This window comes from Sturnira hondurensis, unplaced genomic scaffold, assembly GCF_014824575.4.
Source record: "Sturnira hondurensis isolate 20B ecotype Veracruz unplaced genomic scaffold, ASM1482457v3 Scaffold0021354, whole genome shotgun sequence".
Classification (NCBI taxonomy): Eukaryota; Metazoa; Chordata; class Mammalia; order Chiroptera; family Phyllostomidae; genus Sturnira; species Sturnira hondurensis.
In genome coordinates, this window is record NW_028093985.1 from 4,372,839 (window position 1) to 4,390,397 (window position 17,559).

The 17,559-nt window shown below is 45.0% G+C and overlaps 1 protein-coding gene across 1 annotated transcript; it reads left to right on the forward strand.

Annotated features, from left to right (window-relative positions):
* Positions 1–2,323: 2,323 nt before the first annotated feature.
* Positions 2,324–17,327, forward strand: F2RL1 (F2R like trypsin receptor 1). The gene is made up of 2 exons (XM_037032285.1): positions 2,324–2,586; positions 14,105–17,327. The coding sequence occupies exons 1-2, from the start codon at positions 2,505–2,507 to the stop codon at positions 15,217–15,219; spliced, it is 1,197 nt and encodes a 398-aa protein (XP_036888180.1). The 5' UTR covers positions 2,324–2,504; the 3' UTR covers positions 15,220–17,327.
* The last annotated feature ends 232 nt before the right edge of the window (positions 17,328–17,559 follow it).

Here is a 17,559-nt window from a genome sequence, read left to right on the forward strand (position 1 = left end):
ACTTATATACCAGGAATTGTGCTAAGAAGCACTTCAACAGGTATTTAGAGTAGCATAAATCCTCACAGCCACCCTATGGGAAAAGCACTGTGATTATCCCCATATTTTCAATATGAAAGTAATAGATCACAGATGATGAAATGGAGGGTTGGAAAGATTAAGGGGACCTCACAGGGATTATCTCCCCCAGTGCAGAACTCTCAGGAGGAAACTGATCCCCACCAGGAGACCTCTCCCCTAAATAGGATGAGGAAGTCTCCAGTGCTGCTTCTAGAAGTCAACTTTTCCTGGGAGGAAAAGAGGACAGAGGCAAAACCCCATTTTGTAGGTAAGGAACCTAAATCATAGAGAGGTAAGTCATTTCTCCGAGGTCACACAGATGTTAGTAAGGAAAGAAGCCAGAATTTGCCCACAGGGTTACTGAATCTCAAAGGCTAAACTCTTCCCACATTCCCAAAAGAACTCACTTGAAATGGAGCAATGAGAGTGGTGGAGCAATTCCTAAGTGGTGGGACTACTGAAAGGCAGCCACTAAAAATGGTCTCCTTCACTGGACAGCTGTCCCTGGCTGTTCTTGTCAGTGTGTGGGTCGGGAGGCAGTCCATTTCCATTATTCAGGGAGCAGTTATTCTACTTTCGTGGCATGGTTAAGGCCATTTACTTCTCCTCATTTTCCCTCCTCTTGTGAGCTCCTCTGTCAGGGGAGAGGGAAGAGATGACTTTGGGGAAATGCATTATTGGGGATATGGTTAAATGACTGGCTAACATGACATTTTGTACATTTTGTCTGCTTGAATTATCTGGAACCCACGTTAGTTTTATTAATCAGCCCTGTGGTGGGTTTAGTAAGCGATCACACACGGGACACAGGGCCTTTATCAGATGTAAGCTCCAATGTTCAAACTCACGGGTCTAAGACTGTGACCCTTCAGTTAATGGTTGTTCAAAAATTAATGATGGTCACAGGTAACTGCCTCACCCAACTTTGGTTTTCTGTCGAGGACCATGGACTCTCAAGGTTCAAGCCCCTTAGGAGGCTATCTGGACTCACCCATCTGGCCTCTGAACCAGGGAGGGAACTCCTCCAACATGCTGGGCAGATGCCTTACTGCAAGCTAAGCAGTAATGTGACCCTCCACCCCACCAGGCAGCCCTCAGGACTGGGACCAGTAGGACTTGTTGGAAATCTTTCTCCATTGAACCAAAATCAGCCTCCCATTGTGGCTTCCACCTGTCTCTTTTTTGCTCCTCCACTACCCAAAAGTTTAAATCGATAACAGTGAACTTTATTTTTTAAAGGAAATAAAAAAGTAAGACACTACCAATATGATGAAGGCCCTGTGCACCAATCACCAATCTTATACTCCTTCTCCCCCTACTCCCTCCACTGCTTATCTGTTTGGACTATGGGATTCCCATGTGAAAGAGATACTAGTGGGAGCATTTACAGTGCAGTGATTAATAGAAGAAAGTGGTAAGCATAGACTGGACTTTAAATGTGGTGGATATTTACTTCCTGTGTCTATAGAATGCGTGACTGTGGGCTACCTTATCCGACCTTTCTAAGTTCCATTTCCTTGTCTGTAAAATGGGAACAATAATCACATTTATTGCACGGGCTGTTGTGGGGATTACACGAGACAGAACTCTTAAGTCATTTAGCTCTTAGCATTTAAAGTAGCTGTTCCAAGTGTTTTCTCTCCCTCCACCTCCTGGACAAGGAAATGGGCTTTGAAGGGGGTGAGGAGGTTTGTCGGAAGTCACAGCTAGTTAACAGCAGAACGGAATGCTCATCCCAGATCCCTGACTTCACTGTCTGGAAACCCTTCCCGCTCCCCACCGCTTTCGTTGGTGTCCGCAGCGGTCCTTTTTGCCTCGGAAGATTAAAAACGCACCCCTCATCCAAAGTGCCCACTCCGGGAAGCCTCTATCAATCAACGACGATCACTCCAGTGCGCTCGGGTCTTGGCTTTTTGCCACTTAGGAAAGGGGAGGGAGGAAAATGGAACACAGTCTCCTCTGGAGTAATTAGAGGTTAAAGGCAGTTTCGGGCGTTGTCCGGGCCTGGAGGAACACTGAGTCCAGGCGTTCCTGCCATTTGCATTCCAATAAGGCCACTTCACTAGGCCAACGCGGCTACGGGCGCCTCGGGCAGTCAAGGCACTATGGCGTAGGCACCTGGAGTCCGGAGCGCTCCCGGGCGCGCGGGGGCGCGGGGTGGGAGCGGTGGAACTGGTTGGGGGTAAAAGCGGAGCCAGGTGTTTGGAGGCGGGGCTGGGGCGCAGGACGAACGCAAGGGCGGGACCACGGGGCGTGGCTTCCCTCAGGTGCAGCTAGAGCTAAGGTTTCACTGAAACTTACCCAGCTCTGGGGAGGAGCGCGGAGGCTACAATTAGAGGCAGGTGGGAGAGGGTGGCTTTCTCTCCGAGCGGCGAGCGGAGGTCTGAGTTTCCAGTCTGTGGCGGCGAATTCCCCGTTCGCTGGGCAACGGGACTGCTGGAAGGATGCGAAGGCCGAGCGCAGTGTGGCTGCTGGGGGGCACCATCCTGCTGGCGGCCTCTGCCTCCTGCAATCACACGATCCTAGGTGAGCAACTTGGCCGAGGAGGGGTCGTGCCGCTAAGGAGTCGGGGTCCGGGCCACTATAGGCTTGTTTTGGAAGCGCGACATGTGCGCGAACGGTGTTCCTCTGACGCCAACCACCTCATCTACATCCCGCAGCCTCGTCTCGGCGGCCTTGATGGGGGGTCCCAGTGCCCCGGGAGCAGCCAAATGGAACAACCGGGAGAAAGGGAATGGAGTGCTCGAGTCTCACGGGTACCCGGAGGGCTCAGGCTCCGTTCCCCTGGGATGGCTTCTTTGCAAACACTAAGTCATTAAGGAGCTTTTCGCACACTCTGGCGACTTCCTCCGGGCTGGTCCCGTGGGGCCCCTGGAGTTAGCCAGTTGGTGGCCCAGGGTGGGGTGGAGTGAGTGGGAGCCGCGGCCTAGAACCTTCGACTTCACTTTTCTTTTGCAACTCCTTCAGCCTTTGGAGCTCCCTCTTTGGAGGGAGCCTAATCGGCGTTTAGACCCACCGGGGCCCGCAGCTGCTCTGGCAACGGTGGAGGGCCTGGACATGGAAGTCAGGGCCGGACCCCGCGGGTTCCCCGTGTAACCACCACTCAGCTTCAAGTTTGTTGGGCGTCACGCAGATTTACGAATGAAACTCCTTGAACCTTGCGTTTATTCGGCCAAGTGACCTCGGGGCCTTGGCTTCGCGGGGCCTTGCATGCCACACCGAGCTCACACTGGTTGCCACCCAGGTCGGAGGCTGCCAGTCCCAAGAACCGAACGGCCGGAGAGCCGACTGGGGTGGTGCTCGGGTGCCACATTTTTCACGGCTGCCGGGTCCGCGGGTGTCCCTGCCTTGGGTGAGCTCCAGCTGGACACCAGAAGGTGGCGTGGAATCTCCCAGGCTGAGCAGGCCTCTGAGAATGTGGGGGTGGGGGATGCTGAGAACGCGCTGGTGTGGTGCTAACCGACCCCCGCTATTTGGGGCTGGCCGTGTAGCCTTCAATGGGAGGTTTTTATTCGCCGGGGAAATTTGCAGACCTGATGTAGAAGGCAGTTTCTCACTTTTATCCTTTTCAAAAAGAGATTGTAAAAGAACAAATCACTGAGTTTGATTAGATTGAAGAAGGTGATTTTTTACCTCTGGAGTTACAGAAAAGCACATTATGGGATATGCTTGAAAACTGCACCGCTGTATACATTTTATGGTCATCATTTATTCATTTTCAGAAGTATTGAAAACGAACACTTCTCCATTTTCCTTTACCTTTTAAAGTTAGAAACTTAAAATTCAGGGACTAAATTTAGAATGTGCAAACATTTGAGAAAAAACGTGTGGGTGCGGGTGATTCACTGCTTTTATGGTTCAGACTCATCCTATAGGAAGCTCGCACTGTGTGTTGGTTTGTTCTTGTTTACCGAGTGTCTGGGCTGGGACTGGGGCATTCCTGGAGCATAAGGTGAACTTAAATGAACAAGAACAACAACAAAAAATCAAGTTACTTGTTAACCAGAACTATTTAATATTGCACTTTGGGTGTTTTCTTTTTCCTCTGCATACTTTTATTCCATTGTAGGGTAACTTTCCTCCCAAGTTGAAAACGAATTGATTTCGATTAAGAAACAGTATCGCCAATGTTTTTCTGCCCCTCACAACCTATGCCTTTGCTCAGCCCCTTTTAGTTGACCCCTCTGCGTGCTCCTCGGTTTGCTGCAGGACAAATAACAGCCTGGATTTTCTTCCCAAAGGCCTTACCCCAAAAGACTGCCTTGTGGAAGGAAACAGCCTAGAATACCACCTGACTTTACAGATGCAGGCCGCTGACTTGGGGCGGGGGGGTGAGGGGGGCGGTGTGCAAGGAAAATACTCCACCAGGCTTTGCTTTCTTTCCTATCAAAACAGTAATTGATAATTATTTGTGTAAAAATGTTTAATCTGGATTACACTGGATTGTGAACTCTTGGAAGCCAGGGACCCTCTTATCGTCTCTATCGCCATCATCCAGCACAGTCATTACCTAAATAAAGGACCTCAGTAAACAGTGAATGAAGAATGAAGTGAAGGGACTTGCCCAAAGTGACCTGGTGGGCTGGCAGTTGACCTGGATGGCAGCTGGGCATTTAAATCAGCTTCTTTCAGGCATGCACTGCTCTCTGCCACATCACAAGCCTGGTGGTCCCCCTGTGATGGTCATTCTATTGTTCCTTTGGAGACTGAAACTTCTGTTCTCTTTGTTATTGGTTTTTAATGATACATGTTATCACTGTAGAGTAAAAAACGAGGAGGAAGAAAATTCAATTAAGTCACCTTCAAGTAACCATTGCTCACATTTTGGAACAGATCCATTCCCATGCTTTTAAGCATCTAGGCAACAAATATGTAGTCTTGCACAAAAATCTTTTTGTACAAGTCTGGGATTATATAAACATCAGTAGCATGTTAGTAATTACACAACATTTTTAAGGGCTCTAAAATGGAGGATTTTTGTATCACACTTTTTAAGTTGGCCCTCTGTTGCTAGACACACGGGGTATTTCCAATGTCTTGTAATAAGAGAGAACGCTGGAATGAACGTGAAGATGGGCTTTTAAATTTGTGTTGATTTCTTGGCTTGCCTTGTAGTTAGTAGTTAACCTTGATAGATGATGTTTTAGTGAAGTCGGTGTTTGACTTTCTTAAGGTTTTGTTAGCTGGGAAGGTGTTGAGATGAAAAGAGCTCATCCTGAAAGAACAGGTAAGAATTCACTGAATTGTACCTACCTACCTACCTAGGAAGAGGTACTCGGCAACCGAAGCTTTTTATTTTTCAGTCTCTGCTTCCAAAATCTGGGAACAAAAGATTTTGGGTGAAGAGATAGTAGGGAAAAGGATACAAGAGCAGGGGTAACACCAATAAAGTACTTGCTTTATACGTGGTTCATTGAGGAGTGCTTAAAATAACAACAAAAAAAGTGCTTGGAAAGTTAAAAGTTTCATACACATTTTATCCAATTGATACAAATTAGGGGTTAAAAAAGTGAAAGTCTGAAGACTCTCCTCTTTCCACAGACTTCTCTATGCACAAATACATATTTTGTAACAATAGAAAGATTGTTATACATGCTGTCCTATAATTTATTTGACCTAATAAATTTATTCATAGTCAGTGTGTAGAAATCTGTCCATGCTTTTTTTTTAAATTATGTATTTTTAGAGAGGAGGGGAAAAAGGAGGGAGAGAAACATGAATATGCAAGAGAAACATGGATTGGTGCCTCTTGCACACCCCCAGCTGGGGAGCTGGCCCACAACCCAGGCATGTGCCCTGACCGGGAATCAAACCACCAGCCTTTCAGGCCGCAGGCCGGCACTCAATCCACTGAGTCATACCAGCCAGGGTGGATACTTTTTTTTTAAGTCACATTTTTAATTTATAAGTCTAGATTGTGTTAGTGTGATATATACACCTAGATCGATTGCTTAGGTCAAAGTTGAGGCTAAATTCACTTTTTTTTTTTTGTTTTTATTCTTATTTATTCTCTCACAGTTTTCCTAATTTTCCCCTCTTTGTCCTCTTCCATCCTGCCTTCCCCCTATCGCTGCACTGTTGTCCTCAATCATGGGCCTTTCATACATGTTCTTTGACTAATACTGTTCCCCTCGTTCTATCATTCCTTCCCTCCCCCCTTTCCTCTGGCAGGTCTCAGTCTGTTTCTGTTGCCATCTTCTGGTTTTGTTTTGCTTTTAGTTTATTTTGTTCATTAGATTCCTCTTGTAAGTGAGATCATATGGTATTTGTCTTTTACCAGCTGCCTTCTTTCAACTTAGCATAATAGTCTTCATTTCTATCCTTGTGGTTGCAAAGGGTAGGAATTCCCTTGTTTCTGCTGCGTAGTATTCCATTATGTAAACAATCCACTCATCTACTGATGGGCACTTAGGTTGTTCCCAGCACTATTGTAAATAGTGCTGCTATGAACATATGGGTGCCTTAGTTCTTTTGAACTGGTGTTTGGTTCTGAGCAATTGAGCCAGCTGGCCCTCTGGGTTTTGATGGCCTTTCTTCCCAGTGAGATGAGTCTGTACTAATCCCATCATAATAGTTATCACACTGTATTTTAATTTCCAGTTTATCAGTCTCTGTTAGATTGCAGTTACCTAAAACAGAGACTGTCACGTTGACTTTGTTTTGAAGTAGGTACCAAATTATTTGCTCAATGAGTAATGAGAACAACATTCCCATTTAAATGATATGAATGTATCCATAATTGTTGAGCATTAATCTCCAAATATTCTATAATCTGATTTAAAACCCTCAAATTTAAACAGGAAACTTATATCAAGGCTTTGACTTAGCTTGTGCTAAATTATTTTTAAAATTTATAGCTTAGAGGCATTTTATTATTTAAAAAACTGGTACTTATAATCATAAACTAATAACTTAAATTTCATCATACATTTACTTCTTTTTTTTTTTTTTGCTTGACCTTCTAGTAAATCTTTAGCATCATTGATTTTGGCTGGTACATAAGGAGACCCTCTCTTGTACAGAAAATTTAAAAGCATAATTCATTGCTGAGCATCTCTTTTATTCCCTTTATGGACTGTAGAGCTTATACCTAGTGTTAATGTTACTTGTTTTGTTGTTGTGGGTTCTGACCCATCTGTGTAATAGCCACCACTGAAGGCAAGTTTTGGTGGACTTCTAAAAACTTGTTTGACCTTAGGCTCCTTGTGCTTTGTGGCTTCCAAAACATAATGGCCTGCAAATCCTGCAGCGGCAACTGTCAGTCCAACTGATCGTCCTGGACTGGCTGTGCTCCTCCTGCTCCTCCTGCTCCTCCTGCTCCCCCTGCTCCCCCTGCTCCCCCTGCTCCCCCTGCTCCCCCTGCTCCCCCTGCTCCTCCTGCTCCTCCTGCTCCTCCTGCTCCCCCTGCTCCCCCTGCTCCTCCTGCTCTTCCTGCTCCTCCTGCTCCCCCTGCTCCTCCTGCTCCCCCTGCTCTCCTGTTCCCCCTGCTCCCCCTGCTCCCCCTGCTCCCCTACCTCCTTGGATATAGCCTGGTTCTTCCAAGCCCTGAGGCCATAGGCACCAATTCCACACCTCCCCCAGAAGGCAATGCAGCCCCCACTGGCAGGGACAAATGTCCAGACACAGGTGCTCAAAGAAACACAACAGTGGCAGCCTGCCTGTACTTTTATAGGGGGAATAGTCATTGTATAAAGGTCATAATTTATTGAACTACAGTCACCATTTAATAATGGGATGACTTGCTGAGAAATGTGTCGCCAGGTCATTGTGTCATTGTTCAAATATCATAGAGGGTATTTATATAAACCTAGATGGCCTAGCCTATTACACACCTGGGCTGTCCGATAACAGTGTATTAGTCCTAGGCGACAAGCCTGTACAGCGTGTTACTGCACAAAACACCAGATTAAATCAAGCACAAGAGAAAATGATGCGATCAGGAGATGCAGTAAACAAAATGTATGAGGCTGCTGCTGGTGTAACACAGCATACTGTTTCACAGCAAACTTTTTTGATAAGTAGACTATGCTCTAAAGTTACAAAAAGTGTAGTATATTAAATACGTAAACTAGTAACATAGTCGTTGATTAGCATTATCAAGCAGGAGGTACCGTGCAGAATTCTATGTGCTGTACTTTTAATCGGCTGGCAGTGCAGGAGGTTTGCTTATACCAGCGTCACCACAAACATGTGAGCGATGCGTTGCACTGTGTGCGATGTCACTAGCTATAGGAATTTCTCAGCTCTATTACAATCTACAGGACCATCCTTTTAAATTTATTTTTACTTTTATTTATTTTTTCTTTATTTAATTCTTGTTCAAGTACAGTTTTCTGTCTTATATTCCCAGCCCTGCCCCCCCCCGAATGCTCCCCACCTCCCTCCCATTTCCACCCCCCACCTTAGTTATAGTCCATGTGTCCTTTATACTTATTCATGTGAGACCTTCCCCTTTTCCCCTGTGGTTCTCTCCACTCTCCCCTGTGGTTCCTGTCAGCCTGTTCCATATTTCAGTGTCTTTGGTCATATTTTGCTTGCTTGTTTGTTTTGTTGTTTAGATTCCTGTTAACGGTGATATCATATGGTATTTGTCTTTCACCACCTGGCTTATTTCACTCAGCATAATGCTTTCCAGTTCCATCCATAGGACCATCCTTTTTTTTTTTTAAGTTTTTTTAAATTTAATTCTTGTTCATGTACAGTTTTCTGTCTTATATTCCCAGACCTGCCTGCCCCCCACCCCGTGCTCCCCACCTCCCTAGGACCATCCTTTTTAAAAGAAAGTTTTTTCTTTGTATTGATTCTAGAGAGAGAGGAAGGGAGGGAGGGAGGGAGAAACATCGATATGAGAGAGAAATCTTGGCAGACTGCCTCGTGCACACGCCCTCACTAGGGACTGAACAGCCCAGGTGTGTGCCTTGACCGAGAATTGAACTGGTGACACCAACTGAGCCACAATGATAATCAGGGCATCTTTAGGACACTTTTATCACCCCCCAAATACCCACCCCCTAATCTGGACCCCTAATCTCTTCATTCCCCAGCCCCTGGCAACCACTAATCTACTTTTTGCCTGTGTATTGGCCTCTTCAGGACATTTAACATAAATGAAATCATATAATACATGTTCCTTTGTTACTGGCTTTTTTCACTTCTCATAATCTTTTCGCGCTTCCTCTGTGTGGTAGCATGTATCGGTACTTCCTTTTATTGGAAAATAAGGGTCCATTTTATGTGTATGCCACATTTTGTGTATCCAGCCATTTGTTGATTGTATTTGGGTTATTTCCGCTTTTTGGCTGTTAGGAATAGCGCTGCTTAGAACAGTTCCAGACAGGGGTGCTGCGGACACGTGTCCCCACCTGTCTTGAGTGCATGCCGAGGAGCAGGAGTTGCTGGGTTCCACGGTGGCAGCTCTGGGCTGGACCCTCTGGGGCCCCGGCAGCGTGTTTTCGGGGCAGCTGCTCCACTTCGCACTCCTACGGTGGCGTCTCTGTTCCAGTCACTGTGCGATTGTGAAGTAAATCCAGGTCTACTTTAACCTTAAGGTATTTCAGTATGTATTCAGAAAAGATGGGGATTGCTTTTTCAACCATAACCACTAACAATAATATATTCAGATGTCTAATTGATGTTCAGATGTCTAGTTGGCTATAAATGTCATAGACATAATTTAATAGTGTGTTTGAATCAGGATCCAAATAAGGTCTATGTATTACATGAAGTTATATGTCCTTTAAATCTTTAATCTACAAGCCTACTTCCACGTCTCCTCCTCCTATTTTTGCCTCGTAATTTGTTTGGAATAAAGCAGGTCTCTTAGTCCACAACAGGTTCTACTGTCTGGATTTTGCCGGGTGCATTCTGGTATTTACTGTGTCCCACCCTCCCTTTATTTCTGTTAAAACGGGGGTTAGACAGAGGTGCTGGATCAAATTTAGCTTTTGTTGTTTGGGGTTTTTGCAAGGTTATTTCACAGGTGCCGCTTCCCTTAGGCACATAATGTCTGGTTGTTATTTTTTGTGATGTTAGTAACTGAACAATCAGTGCTGAGATTTTCCTTCATTTTACAAGGCAAGTTGTGTAACTTTTAAAATAGATATACTAAAGGGAAAAAATGGGCTTTCCTTTTGATAAATTTAAAATCTTGGTGGCTCTGTGCCCTGCAGTAATGCAGGCCAACTCACTGCGTTGGTCTCTCTCTGGTGGGCTGTTTCTAGGGATGTCCTAGCTTTTCAGATGACGAGTTTTTCCGAACACCAACCCACTCACTACTCATGGTCACCAGCCTCGCCGCAGCCCTCTCTGGAGATCTGGTGAGCAAGGCGGAGATGGATGGAGAATATACAGGATTCTCTTAACCTCTGAAAGCCTTCCAGAACTTGTTGATATTAATACAAATAAATATGTAAATTACTGGAGGAGGGGCTTACTTAAAGAGGGTGGTTTTTAACTGGTAAATTTTGCATTTAGACTTTTCTGTTTGAGAAGACGTGTGGCGTCAGCACAGGTTGTGCCAGTCTCTATGGACGCCATCATGGAACCTCACCTCAGGACCTCAGGGGTGCAGTGTGGTGTGCAGGTTAGAACCACGGATTCCAGAAGTTTACTACCTCAGGTCGAGTCCTGACTCTTCTGCCTAACAACTGTTTCACCTTGGGCTAGTTACTCGGTTTCTTTAGGCTTCAGATTCTACATCTATAAAACGAGGATTACAAGCGAGCCTACACCAGTGTGTCTAACTCATTTTCCCCAGGGGCCACATCCGCCTCGAGGTTGCCTTCAAAGGGTCAAATGTAGAGCTCCTTGCCCCTAGTTAAGGAGTAGTTACATTTATGTGGTCTAAAATTACATTCGGCCCTCTGAAGGAAACCTCAAGGCTGGTGTGGCCCCAGGGAAAATGAGTTTGACACCCCTGTCCTACACTGTAAGGCTGTGAAAGTGCAGTAAGTTAATGCATGTTAAGAGTTGAAAGCAACGCCAGACACGTGCGGAGAGTTGAGCCCTTGTTAAGCATCAGCGCTCCCCTTCTTCCCAGCTGCCAGTTAGGTGCTTGGTCTTTCCGAAGAAGCTAGGGCCACACTGGGTGAGGCCCTCACTGCACCTGGCGACTAGTCCTGCATCCCACAGCGCTTGCCCACACCGTGACCTCTGTCTGCCTTGGAGCTCACCTGCATCTACTTGGCCCTTATCCTACAAAGGATGAGGTGACAGTGACAGAGGATAAGATCTATGCTCTTATTAAGCAGCCGTGTGAATGTTGAACCTTTCTGGCCAGGCTTGTTTGCAAAGGCTCTGGCCAATGTCAACATTAGGAGCCTAGTCTGCAAAGTAGGGGCTGGTGGACCTGCCCCAGCAGGAGGTCTGACCCTCCACCACTGCCCCCCCTCTTTGAGAAGAAAATGGCAACAAAGAAAGAGGAATTTGAGGAGTCTAATGATGATACAGGCCATAGTCCTTTTGACTAAAGCTCTTTTGTAACAAGTTAAGTAAAAAGCTGAAATCTTAAAAAAAAAAAAAAGTTAGCATTGACCAGAGCACTGTGGCTTAGTTCACTGGGTGTGATGAGCAGAGTGAAAGGCCCCTGGCCCCAGGCAACTGGCTCCCTGCAGGGGGCAGGGAGGCACCGGGAGGCTCGGGCCAGGGTTGTGTGCAGGTGGAGGCAGCTGACTGATGTTCTCTCCTTCCTCTCCCTCTCTCTAAAAATAAACAAACAAAATCTCTTTTAAAAAAGTTAGTGTTTCCCCTGGCTGGTGTAGCTCAGTGGATTGAGCTCGGGCCTGCGAACCACACAATCCCAGTTCGATTCCCAGTCAGGGCACATGCTTGGGTTGCAGGCCAGTTCCTGGCAGGGGACTCAAAAGAGGCAACCATACATTGATGTTTCTCTCCTTCTCTCCTTCTCTTCCCCTCTAAAGATAAATAAATAAAATCTTTAAAAAAAGTTAATGTTTACTGGTAGTCAGCTAGTTTATTTTGTATAGCTGTGCTCCTGTAACCGCCTGTTGGTGTCTGTGGTTTTGGCCAGGCTGGGGCCCTAAAGAAACGGGTGGAAAGCTGTGCCTCTTGGGTCTCCTTTCTGCCTTCATTGGTGAGGCTTGCTGAGCTTTTCCACACATCCATACGTGTGTGGAACGCCTATGTCCAGGGCTGTGCCAAGGGCTGTGGGGACCAAAAAGGAATTATGACACAGCCCTGGAATTAAAGAAACATAATCTTATAGAGGGACCCTTACCATTTGTGGGCCTGGGGCAAGTTCCACAGACACCTCACCCATTCGTAAAAACATTGGTACTGTTCCCTTGGGGTACGTCACAGTTAGTCACTCTGTTACCCAGTTTTGAAAAACATGTAAGTAGTTCATGAAATCAATGCAGAGGATAGTGACTGGCTTTTTATAAGAATGAAATAGAGCACAACAGAAAGTATCGAGTGTTTCCTGCATAATCATTATTTTGTGAAACTTATCTATTACGGATATTTCTATTGGAACTAGGTTACCACGAAGAGTATGTTTCTTACTATGAGTGATAGTCAGGTATATGAAGAGCACTGTAATATGTTAGATTATTCTTTTTATTTAAAATAATTTATGTCCTTTAAAAATTATAAAAGAAATAGGAACAAGACGTAGGTCTGTCCTAAATGTATTAGTTCCTATGCTGTAACAAATTATCCAAAAAGTGGTGGCTTCCACAACTGAACTTGACTTTGTCACAGTTGTGGGGGCCAGAAGTTTGAAGCCAAGGTGCTGTCTCTGAAGGTTTGGGGGGCGGGGGGGGGGGCATCCCTTGCCTCCTTTAGCTTCTGGTGGCCCTTGGCTTATTTCTCCGTGTTGTCTCCCTTTTCACACACCTCATCTCCTCTCTCTGCCTCCCTTTTCACACCTCATCCTCTATCTCCTCTGCCTTTCTTTTACAAAGACACTTGCCATTGGATTTAGGGCCCGCCCAGATAATCCAGGATGATCTCATTAAGATCCTTCCTTACATCTACAAAAACCGTCTTTCTAAATATTGTAGTGATCACAAATTCTGGGGATTAGGACATGAACATACCTCTTAGGGGCCGCCTTTCAACCTTCAACACTAGGTAAAAAGTGAAGCATTGATTTCCACACCTTCTAACCCTCCACCCAGGCCAACCACTCAGCCTGCTGAACATGGGTGTACAGCCAGACAAGGAAAAGTGGTGACTAAGCATAAAAACTATCAGATAAACTCAGGAGTAGGTTTAACACCCTCCCTGGCCTACTGTAGTATACTTTGCCCTGTTTTCTCTGCATGGGGGAAGGCCTGCTCTTCCTCAGAATTAAAATGAGATTCTTCGGTGTCCTCAAATTCTCCCTCATTTTCTTCTGTGGGTCCAGGAACACTTGGTTGGGGCAGGTTATAGGCTGAACACGTCATTCATTTATTTGTGGTTTCTAAAGTTTAACTCATAATAATGCGGATGAGAGCGTAAGTTGTTAAAGCTTGCCATGTTAACTTGCTTAAAAGTCAGAACACAAATTTGGGAAGGTCTCCAGGAGGCCCACACTGAAGTGGGGGAGTCCCTGCCAAGGCTGAGGCATCCATGTGGCTGGAAAAGGGGTGTCCCTTGTGCTTCTGAGGATCTCCCTGTGTCAGGTTTTGGGACAAGGAATAACTGTGATAAGTCCCTGCAGGATCCCATCTCAGCCAGAGTGAGGTGGCCATTATAGGAACAATTAGGAATTAATGAGTATAGACACTTTGTAAAAATAAATTGAATACAGTCAGTTTTATTGAGATTCCTAGAAATTGATGTTATATTGTAAGCATACACCACAACTCTTCGATTAAAAAAAAAAAACTACTGAAACACAAAACAAGGAAACAAAAGCCAGGCAGTAGGAATCCCACTAATCCAGTCTCCCGAGGAAAGCCCCGGTCAGGAGGGTAAGCATTCTGTGTATCCCTCTGTCTTTGTCTAAACTAAAGTGTTTTCACTTGAACATTCGAGCATTACTGCGGGAACACTGATTTCAGTAATGACCCTTGTCTGCCTTGCCTCTCTCGTACAGGAGTCAATAGATCCAGTAAAGGAAGAAGTCTAATTGGTACCAAGGTCAATGGCCCATCTCCTATCTCTGGGACAGAAGTTCCAGTGGAACCGAGCTTTTCTGTGGATGAGTTTTCTGCCTCCCTCCTCACTGGAAAACTGACTACCGTCTTTCTTCCGATTGTCTACATGATCGTATTTGTGGTTGGTTTGCCGAGTAATGGCCTGGCCCTGTGGGTCTTTCTTTTCCGAACAAAGAAGAAGCACCCCGCCGTGGTTTACATGGCCTGTCTGGCCTTGGCAGACCTCCTCTCTATCATCTGGTTACCTTTGAAGATTGCCTATCACATACATGGCAACAACTGGATTTACGGGGAATCTCTTTGCAAGGTACTCATCGGTTTTTTCTATGGCAACATGTACTGCTCCATTCTCTTCATGACCTGCCTCAGCGTGCAGAGGTATTGGGTCATTGTGAACCCCATGGTGCACACCAGGAAGAATGCAAACATTGCCATCGGTATCTCCCTGGGAGTATGGCTGCTGATTCTGCTGGTTACCATCCCCTTGTATGTTGTGAAGCAGACCAGTTACATTCCAGCCCTTAACATCACCACCTGTCATGATGTTTTACCAAAGGAGGTGTTGGTGGGGGACATGTTCAATTATTTCCTCTCTCTGGCCATTGGAGTCTTTCTCTTCCCAGCCATCCTCATAGCTTCTGCATATGTGCTGATGATCAGAACACTTCAGTCTTCTGCCATGGATGAAAACTCAGGAAAGAAGAGGAAGAGAGCCATCAAACTTATTGTCACGGTCCTGGTCATGTACCTGGTCTGCTTCACTCCTAGCAACCTTCTCCTCGTGGTGCATTATTTCATGATTAAACACTGGGGCCAGAGCCGTGTCTACGCCCCATACCTAGTAGCCCTCTGCCTCTCCACCCTCAACAGCTGCATCGACCCCTTTGTCTATTACTTTGTTTCAGAAGACTTTAGGAATCATGCAAAGAATGCTCTTCTTTGTCGAAGCGTCCGTACAGTAAAGCGGATGCAAGTATCCCTCACGTCAAAGAAGTTCTCCAGGAAATCCAGCTCTTACTCGTCAAGTTCAACCACCATTAAAACCTCCTATTGAGTACTGCAGCTCCTCCGATGGGAGTTTCACAGGAAGAGTTGGAGCTTGCTTAATGTTATGGAAATATTTCTGTTGTTTCCTAACCAAGTGGCTCTTTTCACATACCATATATAGGCAGCACCTCTCAGGATTGCTGGAAGCTTTTCTGTTTGCATGAGGAAAACCCACCAAATTAATGCCTTTACTCAGATGCTCCTAGAAATGGAATTTATAGAAGCGAGAAGCAGACTTTTTAGAAGGTGGCAAAAACAAACAAGTTCTTGCAGTGACTTGCAAGAACTGGCCGTGGCTCGAAGCCTAACTTCTCAACTGGAACTACATTTCTTGTACATCTGGGCTTTATAACAGTTTTGTTAGGGCTTAAGGGCTCTCAGCGATGATCCGTCCTATTGACTGACTTGGCAGATAAGGACAGAAGAGATGAAGGAGCTGCCCAGAGTTAGGCTTTCAACCAATGGCATTGAGTTAGGGTTGGAGAGCAGAATTTAAATGGTCAGTGGGGTTCTTGTGCCAACTCATCGAAATCATGGGAAATCTTGTTTGAAAATGCAGCTTCGTCAGACTCGGGGATGAGAGCTCAGAGTCTGGGAACAGGGCACAGGAGCCCGCATTCTAACAAGCCTCTGCGTGATGCTCACGTATGCCGGGTTTGTGAACCGTTGGTCTGGCTGCTACTTCCACTTGTAAAAAGAGGAGCAAGCAGAATGTTTTCTGTCTCTTATGGTCAGCTTTTAATGGAATCGGTTTGTTGACTTACTGGGTCTTTCACTTTCTTTATTGATCTTGAACTTTTATATGTATTATTATCACTTTGAGGAAAATACAGTGTAGATTTTAAACATGAAAATACAAATTTTGTGTAACTTTTTACTGACTTCAGTGAAGTCTTCAGGTAGCCTGAGTTTCGCAACTAGAAATAGAATTTACCACTTAGTATTTTAAGAAATTATTTATTGTCAATTTTGTTCCTTTGTTATCAAATAGGAACTTATTGGATTTGAACATCCTTTTGGAAAAAAATACTAAAATAGATGTGATTTGCAGTAAAATATCTCAGAGGTACTTGACTGCAAACTGACTTTATATAACTTGTATTTGTGACATTTTGAAATAATTTGATTGTATGATCTATAAACAACATGACTTTTTTTCTTTCTGAATTGTGTGTATGTGTATGTATATCTGTTTGAGGGAAGGAATTTTAAAAAGGAAGCAGTGTTATTCTAAGAAGAAATGATATAATGCTCACTCATTTTTACATAAATAGGGCCATACTGTATATATTGCTCTGTTGTACTTGTTTCTCATGTACTTACATTTCAGAATTCTTCCCATGTCTGCATCTATAGTTGATCTTCATTTTTAAAAGATACAGACTATCTAATATTTTGAATATAGTGTGATGTGTCTAGTCGTTTCCCTTCCCGTGGCTCCCACCCGCCACTAAAATGGGCTGCACTGAACGCCTGTGGGCAGACGCTCGGGGAGCGCTCCTGCAGGCTGAGTCCCTGGAAGTGGAATGGCCAGGTGGAAATTAGACACCAACTTAAAATTTTGAATTTTGATAACGCTTGCCTTGGGTAATTTATACTTCTTTCAGAAAGTGCATTTGCAACTGTCTCCTGAAAAGACCATCTGAATTTGATACATCATTTTTAAAAATTTTACCAATCTGTTGGAGGAAAAAAGAAACCCTTGTTCTTTTAATTTGTTTTAAAGTGGTACAGCTTAGTGGCTGAGAATGCAAGTTCTGAGCTGCTGGGCAAGGCTGCATTCTGACTCCAACATTTCTTTGTTTTGTTAACTTACATACTTCTGTGCCTCTTTCCTCATTTGTAAAATGAGGATAATAGGATCTTACTCATTGAGTTATTAGGATTAAATGTTTGGCACATTTGTGCACTGATGTGACGTAGCATTATTGCTACTCTCTCGCTAGTGAGATCTCATTTCTGGTCTGTCCCCTTTCACTTCAGTGCCAGTTGCATCCTGCCTGTTTTCTTGTTTTGTCTGCTTTGAGTCTCCTAGCAGGCTGGTGGGGGTCAGTTGGTTGCCTTTCACACACCCCCAGCTGGGGACAGGGCTCACAACCCAGGCTTGTGCCCTGACCGGGAATTGAACCTGCAATCCTTCACCTTGTGCTATGGCACCCAACCCACTGAGCCATGGTAAGAAAGCAAAAAAGGTGGTTGGATACAGGTCGGATAAAAGGGAGCCCAAACAAGTGTTTGTCACAGGCCCTGCAGGTGTTCTACAGGGGGACGCAGTGGTATTTGCCATTTCTTCATTGTCATTTTCACAATACATGCTAAAAGAAGTCAAACAACAAAAATATATATC